Source organism: Chrysoperla carnea, chromosome 2, assembly GCF_905475395.1.
Source record: "Chrysoperla carnea chromosome 2, inChrCarn1.1, whole genome shotgun sequence".
In the NCBI taxonomy this organism is placed as follows: domain Eukaryota; kingdom Metazoa; phylum Arthropoda; class Insecta; order Neuroptera; family Chrysopidae; genus Chrysoperla; species Chrysoperla carnea.
In genome coordinates, this window is record NC_058338.1 from 33,800,138 (window position 1) to 33,810,272 (window position 10,135).

General features: G+C 27.9%; 1 protein-coding gene across 1 annotated transcript; it reads right to left on the bottom strand.

Annotated features, from left to right (window-relative positions):
• Positions 1–204: 204 nt before the first annotated feature.
• On the bottom strand, positions 205–7,450 carry LOC123293482 (zinc finger FYVE domain-containing protein 26 homolog). Its single transcript, XM_044874327.1, has 9 exons — positions 6,976–7,450; positions 5,799–6,058; positions 5,638–5,739; positions 4,530–4,810; positions 3,289–4,061; positions 2,216–2,453; positions 1,608–1,899; positions 581–845; positions 205–487 (listed from the first exon to the last, which is right to left on the bottom strand). The coding sequence occupies exons 1-9, from the start codon at positions 7,426–7,428 to the stop codon at positions 290–292; spliced, it is 2,862 nt and encodes a 953-aa protein (XP_044730262.1). The 5' UTR covers positions 7,429–7,450; the 3' UTR covers positions 205–289.
• Positions 7,451–10,135: the final 2,685 nt, after the last annotated feature.

A 10,135-nucleotide genomic window follows, 5' to 3' on the forward strand; every position in this document is an offset into this window, starting at 1 on the left:
GACTGTTCATATAACAGATTCAAAATTTTGTCTCCTAATTGATAGTGCTTAAGGCTTTTAAAATTAGTAAAGTTAAACATTTTCCTTTAGAAAATGATGGGCCGAAAGAAATATTGCACAAAAATTATTTAAAAAATATAGAGGTATATTAAATTTAAAATGGTCAGACCTATTTTTTTCAATTTGTTGACTAGATTTTTACCTAAAATTTTATTAAAAAATATTTTTAGTTAAAATTTGTATACAATTTTTATGTCTTTTTTTAGCTGCACATAAAACTGATGAGAACTCATTCAGAAATGTAATTTCGCTCAGAGCTATTGTTATCTTTAATTTGCGACAATCGTTTGATGCATATGGTACGAATATGCGGTTGATTAAGTCGTTCAGCTTCTCGTAAAATACGCCGAATATCACGTATTCTGTCATTACGAACTGCTAATAAATATGCTGATTTCAATTGCTTTGAATCAATATATGCGGTTATCTACAAAAAGAAAAATTAATCGATTTATTATTTCTAGATAAGATTCTGGGTTCTGAGTGTTATTTTGAAATTGATTTGGGAAATTATACTTACTTTTATATTAACATCATGAATTAATTTAATAAGAGATTCTATTTGTGTCATAGAGCAGGATGCCCCCATATTATCTGTACACATAGTACGTATTGATAATGAAATTACTTCATCACATACAACTGATGTACTTTCTTCAGACATTCCACTAGTTGCGATACAATCCACTAGTTTTTCAATATCGTTACAATTATAATTTTGTGCTAATTGTTTTGCAACTATACAATAAATCTTAGATGAATTTAGTTGAAAATCTTGAATTATTCTACAATTTAAAATAAAAAATAGTAAATAATGCGTACTAATTTTTTCGGGATTAGAATCGGCTTTTATTCAAGATTTTCAGAATTTTTTATGAAATGTAAAGTTTATTATTAGTGGATAAATAGTAAAAGTAGCCGCCTCTTGACTATCCAGTACAATTTTCCGAATCATATGGCATTAAGTAGTTTATCTTTCCCAGTAAGGTTATTTATATCAGAATTTTTTATTTCATGTTAACATGACTTGTTTAGATTCCCTGGTTTGTACGATTCACTGAACCTTCTTGAACCCACACCTATACCTATATTTAGATAACAAAAGAAATTTACAAAATTAAAAAAAAAACCCCCGGCAAATTCGGTTTTTTCCTTGTAGCTCTCTACAAACTAAACCTATTTTTTTAAATAGCTGAAAACACCCTCAATTAAATTACCTTTAAAAAAAAAATCAAAATCGGTTCACCCATTTAGGAGCTACGATGCCACAGACAGACAAATACACACACATAGCGGTCAAACTTTTAATAATCCTCTGTTTCCGCCGGTGAGTTAAAAAATAGCTATTTGATTATAAATAAATTCGATAAAAATGATATTTACTTGGCCAGAAGCACAAAATTTTGTCAGCATAAAATAAAAATTTAGTAATCTAAAATTTATGATTCAATAAAAAGCCCTAGGCATGTCCATGACTACGAATTCTCATCAATATCATAGGATTCTATATTGTAACAGAAACCTAAAAATTGAAAAAATTTTCTTACCTAAATGCAATACCGAATCCTTCAGTTATATTTTCACCACTTGTAATAGCTAATACGGCTAATTGAATTTTTTCTACTTTCGAGCCAAATAATGTCGGTATTTGTACACTACCTTCATTTGAAAAGTGAAACATTTCTGGTAATGTATCAATAGTTTTACGACCACATTTCTCATTTGATGCTAAAAATTTTGTAATCTCAATCTGCCTCCAAATTGTATTAATATGTTTATCGATTTCACGTGAATTCATTTTTAATACCAGCGATTTTTCTGAATTATCATATTTTTTAACTAAAACAAAATGTCAAAATATAATGAAGTAGTATAGGTGCCTCAAGTCCAAAAAAATATACCCACAGTTTAATCAATCGTGACTAGTACTTTAAGATATAAAGAGAACAATTGCAATAGAAAACGATCCTGACCGAAAAAAAACAATTTGTAAATGATTTTTAGAAAAATATGAATGGAAGGAAAAATTTTCAGATAATAACAAATTTAAATTTACGAATAGTACACCGTCGTACCATCGATGTATTGGCCAAAACGGTAATAATCATTCAAACTGTAAATATATTTTTGGGACCTTCGTGTATGAATACTATACCTGGTTCAACTTGGACCCACTGATTATCACTTTCAAGTTCATACTTTAAATGATTTTGAGCTTTATGAAGATACTCTAAATTACCAAGTAATTCTGTGTAATTGGATGCATTTAATGAATAAAATTTAATACATGTCATTGCTGCTCGAACATGATCACCTAACCATTCTTGAATTTGGTACAGAACGTTTAAAAGACCATTTTGTTCTAAATATCTGCAAATATGTCTTAAACCATCCTACAAATCGATATATAATTAGTAAAATTAATAAAAAATTTATTGAATCGTGGCAATTGAAAAGATCCTATGAAACTATTTGACTATTCCTTTATTAGAAAGAATAAATATGATAAAACCAACTCAATTATTTCTTCTGAGATATTGATAAATAATCCTTAAATCTCAGAAACGTCAATAAACGGGTTGGCTCTAACGTCAATTTTTACACAACAATTCTCTGCTACGTTTTTTCAGACCGATAGCCTAAATATGACGTTATCATGCTCATTTAAAAACAAAATACTTTCGAAAGAATTTCGAAAAGAGAGGAAGTATGGTAGATTCACAAAAAGGAAGCTACTCACAATGTTTCCTTGTCCCTTTAGGAGATTTACCAAAAAGAGTGCGGACCAATCGGAACGATACCGACCGCACATTGTCAGAATTTCTTTTAAAATAGTATTCGGGGCCTAATATAAAATAAATTCTCAGAGCAGAGTGCTGTCAGATTTTCTTATACGAATCTTGACTGATAACCTGCGGCCAGCATTTGACGACCAATTTATGTTATTATGTAAAACATGTTCTAAAGGTTTTTGGCATTGTAGCTAGTATTAAAGAAATACTAGCTTACTGAAGAGAATTTTAAACATGGAATTTAAATCAATAATTTATTTACTTAGGACCAATAAATTTCGCTCTTATAAATAGCCATACCTATTACAATTGAAATATTACCGGGTCGTTTATCACAAAATTTTAATGAAATATCACTTCTGTGTATTAAATTTTTTGTGAAATAGTCAGTGTATACTGGTTTTATTCTAGAAAGAGTAGTTTATAAAATACTTACTTTCCATGTATCTAAAGTACTATCAATGTCAATGAATATCTGTTGTAAATAATGAACACATCCACTTTTCAAACAATGTACATACAATTCAACATAGTAATCACTACTTAATTTATTCTCTTGTAAATAAACAACCGCATCTCGAACATTATGATGTTGTAAATGATACTCAAGTAATCCCGAATGTGATCCATAGGTTCGTAAATAATAAAGACACTCATTATGAATACACTGATCAACGTATAACTTATATTGAGACGGTTTTAATGTTTGTATTTTAGAATTTTTTCGGCTTAAAATTGAATGACGTTGTTGTTGAGTTGCATTAATGTCACTGCCATCCGAATATAACGTATTAAAATTACCCATAGAAATATTTTTTAAATTTGCTAGTTTATTTAAAATGTGTAACGCAGAATCTGTTGAGCCAACACTAACAGCTGTTGATGTATTCGATTTAATAGGTGGTTTATAATTTCGGGTAGTTTCTGCATTCCGTAACACTGTTGGATCAATAATACACGATGTTGATTCTAATATTTCAATAATTTCATTGACTAATGCTGGATTTTTTTGTGGGCGACTTGTTGAACCAATACTGATATTAGATAATCGCGTTTCAGAATGTCGTAATCGATTCACTGATAATTTTTCCGAGTCTTCAGAATCAATTGTATCGTCGTTTACTTTATCAAGACAATATTGAAATATTTCACGAGCTTGTTGAAAACAACCAGCCTTTAAACATGATTTACCCCACGCTGCAAATACCCCTGCAATTATACAAATACGTAAGTATAATAACACCGATATAAAGGTAATATCACTATTCATTGAATGTGTAGTCATAGTAGGGACAATCAAACCGGTGCCAGCACTCCCTGTGTATAACTTTGCCGTTAAAGAGGGCTGGAGACTAATTTGCAATTGTTCACATGTAAATAGTATAGTAAATATCAAATTAAAATTATTGAAAAATAACAATTAATTAAATTTATTGCATTAGAAATTGTAAAAATAAGATACGAAATACCATAAATAATATTTTTTAAATGGAAATTAACATAATTAATTATAAATTTGTTAGAAAAAGTATTAAATTTTCAATGTGTACTATATATGCAATTCATAGACTTATATGTACATCCATTCAATTATATTAATAAAGTAGTGGGTCGTTACTATGGTAGCTACCTGAAATAAAAAGCATAAGCCGAGCGAATATTAGATATATATCTTACCAGTAGTATCTAATCCTGTTTTAGTTGAAATTTCAATCGCTAAATTCCACTTTTCATGTTCCATTAGATTATCACGTAACTTTCGTACACTCATTCCACTTAACGGTGTCTTTTTATACTTAAAATTTTCATTTACAAAATTTGTCGGTAATAGATCTAAACAATCATTAGCTGCTAGTAAATTTAAAATATCAATTTGTCCTAAAAGTTGATCACATGACCCAAGTTTTGTATCGTAGTTATTACGTGCACTGTTTACTTTTGCTGCCACCAATAGAGATCTTGAAATTATTAAATTATTGAATTATTGTTTGTTTGTTCATCAGAATTGAAAAAAAAAGAATGTTTGACAGGTAAAATTTTTTTTTTGACGCGAGCTCCGTCTTATCGTCTTACAAGTAGAATGAAAAGTTTTATAGTATTTTTCAAGTAAAATAAATATTTCGCGGGATGTAGGCTTTCAAAATATATGACAGGCAGAACCCCCCTCCCTCCTTATATATATGCGCTTAATTAACGTTGAAATTCTTTATTGAGTACTACACTCTCGATATTTTTTCAGGTTTCTAATTTACAGGAATTAAAAAGTGGATGGAGGATAAATTTTTTGCAGGTTTCGAGTTTCATATCTCGAGAAATATTTATCTGAGGTGTAAATGAATTTAAAACTTTTTGTTCTTTTCTGAAGACCTATCCAACGGTACCAATTTACCAGTTTATTATAATTGAACGCTTTGTTAGAATTTTATGTTTGAAATGGTCTAAAACTTCCGAATTTTAAAAATTTTCACTCTTCTTCATGATGTTCGGAGATATCGACAAAAAAAATGCTTTTCTCAAAATACCGCTGATTTTTTTCAAATTTTCAAGGGTTTTCAGGTTACACTATTAAAGTATTTCCAAACTATATCAAAAGATCAGGTATCATCGCGAAAAAAACAACTACATATATAGAAAATTATTTGCGTAAAAAAAATATGTTGGCATGGGGATAAATTGTTTTAACCCCATGGTTTTACTAATATTGTGAATTTCGTGAAGTTCTTGACAACCTAATAATATTTTGGAAATACTTTAAAGTTTGATTGAATAATTTAAAATATTTTACCTTAACATTTGAAAAACCATGTTATAATCAATTTCATTATAAAGCACTACTTTTAATGACAATACCATACGTAATATCGAATTACATTGATTTAGTAGAAAACTGAAAAAAAAAATTTTTTTTAATTAAAATTACCTTCTATTATCTAATCAAAAACTTACTTTGTATAATTTTCATTTTGTGAATGTAATTTTAGAATTGATAAACAAAGTGAAACACTTGGTGCATATTCAAATGAAAATTCGTCTCGCATGGTTGAATTGTGTATTGTATTATTAGTCAACCACCAAAAATCAACAAAAGTTTCACTTTCGGGACGATCAACAATTGCTGAAGTATTGCCATCAAAATTTTCAGGTTCTATTGATAAGTTATAACATTGATTACATACACGAACAAGTAAATCTCCATAAATTGATATCTAAAAAATAGGTTTGTTAACAACATTTTTTTGTATTACTTCAGGTAATTAATTTTTATTTCACGGGCAGGGTAGGGAAGTTGGTTTTTGAAAATTTTTAGAAATCCACAACATATGAACGTTTTAATTACATATAAAGAGACTTACAGAAACAATAATCTTTGAAAGCTTATAACTTCTTCGTTTTTTAATCGATATTATTACTATAGCAAGTCTTTTTCTATCCTACCCTTATCTTCCTTATTCCTTTATCAAATTCAATGATTCACCCCTCATTTTCAAGCTTATTATGTCTAGATTTGACGAAAAATATACTCACGGTCTACAAATGTACCGCTTAAGAAAAAACACGTTAGACCAAATTCATTTGACCAAAGAATTTCATAATAAGTTTATTAGGCAAATATGTTAGTTTTTACAGATGCTCTCCTAATACTCTAGGCATATAATTACTATTTTTAATACATATTCTCGTAATATTAATTTAAGAACTTTTGATTTTTTTCATCACCTTTCTACGAAATTTGTTGTTTGTTGTTTTCAGCCACGAGTTATGATATCTACGGGTACGGAATTCCTCACGGATCGAGCTAGTTTTAATTTAATTCTCTAGGTTTTGCTATCATATGAAATCTAATTTTACAGTTTGATACTTAATGTGGCAAATTCGATATAAACCATCTATCCATTTCAAATCAATTGTAAACTACGAAAAATTGAAGTATTATAAGTAGGCAATTGGCCTGATTATTAAAGAACCTTCCCTTTATGAGATGTTTAGGTATAGTACAGTCAAAGATATAAAAGATCAAGAAAAATAAAATAAACCGATCATTTTTTGCTAAAACCTGCTGGAATGTGTTTCTTGGGTGTCATAGTGGTTTCTTAGGTGTCAAATAAATAATACTTCAACTTACTTTTAACCGTTTTCTCGAACAGTTACCACAAACCACACGTCCACAACGACGGCAATGATGGCGTCTATTAAACATTGAAAAAATAGTTTCATGACAACATAAGCAAACATTTGTATCATAATCTTGCATCCAATCACATTTCTTTGGTGGTTGTTCAGGCATAACAAATATTTCTGTTTCCGCTGTCGAACAAACTGTATTTAACGAATCAATTGACTGTAACAAATGATTCGGACTTCCATCCATACTTCGATTACTTGTAACCGCACTAGAATTTTCGTCAGAATCATCTGATTTCAATCGAATACGAAACTCCAATGCTTTTTCTGCGTAAAATCGTAATAAATTATCCACTGAATTTACACATATTAGTGATGTATCAACGGAAGTGTCAGGTAATAAATTTTTTATTGATTTTATTAAACATGATAATTTTTCTAGTTTTGTATTCATTAAATATTGTTCAAGTATTAATAAAGGTTGATCTATTATTGTCCAAACATTATCATTGCTGGATGGATGTAATAGTGTAAGTAGTTTAATACCAATTTTAATATTATGATAATCATTCGGATTAATTGTATCAATTGATGTAATATATTCAATTAAAAATTGTAATTGATGTATATTGCGTAATGTTTTGAACAATACGCAACATATTTCTTCAACAAGTTTTATTGGTATTTGATTGAAAATTGTTTCAATTGTTTTAAAATTTATTTCGGTCTCAAAAACTTGTTTTATAAAATCTCCATTTATCAGATGCAATAAGCAATCTTCTATGGAATGTGCATTGATCCAATTAATTACTAAATCGATCTGTAAATAAAATACAATATCATTAGGTGATTTTACATTGTTTTCTTTCAGCTAGACAGGGTGTTGGGGATATAAAGTACGAAAATCATAATTTCATATCTTTACGACGATTCTAAATAGCCGCCAAATCTCTGCAAAATATAAAATTTTTAACGGTATGGTGGTTATTTGAAAACGTCAAAAATGTTTAATGATAAAAAAACTGGCCAATAAAAAATAAAATTTCAAACAAGTTCGGTTAATCTTTCTACGATTACACTTCAACGATCAGCACTGTAACCAAAATTACATAACTCGATCTATTAAGCCTATTATTTAAGGGAACCTTGAGATTTTTCTGGAATTAATTTTTGTTTTCCATAAAAATGTACCGTTGTTTAACCTTTAGAATATTACCATAAAATTTCAGGAAAAAAAATCCGTTTTTGAGTAATTAGTATATATATTGTAATATATATATTAAATCATAGAGTTTCTTTTTCTTTAAATGCGTTTTTCTCAGCTTTACATATTTCAAATTTGCTGTCCTGCCAACTCGATGTCAAGTTTTTGTTCTAATTGATTTTATTTTGTTCATTTTGAGTTTTTTCAAGTATTGACTGGTCAAAATTTTATTTTTTTGTTTGTTTTATAGCATTTTGAAGTCAAATTTTGTATTACAATGTCCTAGGCCGGATATGTAGAGGACCCGGATTCGAGTACCGGCTACTGTGTAATTTTTTCGTTCTTTTCTATTTGTTCAAATGAAAATACGCAATGTACGTTTTCCATCGAAGTTTACAGTCTCACCCTTATATGTTAAGTGATATAATATGTTAAGATAGTGATTGGTAGGGTAGAGTACGTCGAGACAGGCATTTCGATATAAGATATTTGTTTAGAGATAGAGAAAACCTTAAATTATAAAAATTTTTAAAGGACTTTAGACTCATATAAAATACACAAATATTTGAAATAAAATTAAAAAATTTAGTTTCATAATAAAAATATAACACATACCTTATTTAAATTAAACAAAATTTTCAAAATATTCGTCGGATCATATTCATAGTTAACTTTTTGTTTATCATTCAAAACAAATTTTTCACATTTAGCATACACATCATACCATGTTTCATATTCAATTGCTGTACGAATATCTTCATACATAATAACTTTTTTTAACAAATCCTCTAATGCTAATTTCATTTCACCGTCAATAGTCTGATGAAAATTGGACAACAAATCTTTTAAAATCCGTATACAATCCAATCCAGACCAATATTTTAAATTATTTAAAACACAATCGCATTTGATCGTTATATTTTGTATCATTTCAACATATTTGTAACTCTCTTTCGATTTAAGATCATTTACTGTTAAATATGCAACAACATCTTTTAAATTTTTAATATTAATATTATTTTTTAATTGCCGTTCCGATAAACTTGTTAAAATTTTTATACTAGTTTTTAAATCTGATTGTAATAAAAATTTATATAATAAATCCGGTTCTATGTAGTTTTGTAATGCAGCAACAACTTTATTTGATTCGTATAATATTTGAAGTTGTTGTATTCGATCTAAATTGATTAAATTATCAATGATCGATGTATTCAATTGTTCAAGAGTATAATCATTATTGGTTTCTGGATACATTAAAATTAATAAATATAAAAGTAATATGTTATTTTTTTGAATATAATCCAACATCTGTTTATTTGGTGGATGAATATTAACAATTTCAATATCACTTTTATTAATTGTTTCGATTAATTTAACTAAAATTCTATTTAAGTCATTATAATCATTAAAATCGTAGTGAACATTATTTTTAATTTGGCAATCAATTTTTGGAAAACAATTAATAATCAAATGAAATATTAAATCCAAATTAGTTGTACGAAAAATTCGTTCTAATTCAATTGGATTAATTTCCGATTCAAACACAACTTTATCAACAATTTTAGCACGTTTCAATTGTAATACATCAAAACATGATTTTATATTGATATTTGAAATTTCATAAATTCTTGAAAGTAGGATTATATAATTTTGAAAACGTTGTAAATAATTGATTGGTTTTGTTTCAATAATTTTATGATATTCATTAATATTATGTGAAATTTTTATTAAAGAACTATTCGCCAAACTACTGGGTGTTGATATTTGATTATGTAAATCGTTGATTAAAAATTGTTGAAAATTTTCTTTAACACTTTTTAAATGCGTGAATTTTCGATTTAAATGTTTTGAATTTAACGGATATTTATAGGATAATAACATAACAGAAATTGAAATATTTGGAGATTTTGTAATGTAAATCGAGTTTGATTCTTGATGACACTTTTTAATATTCTCA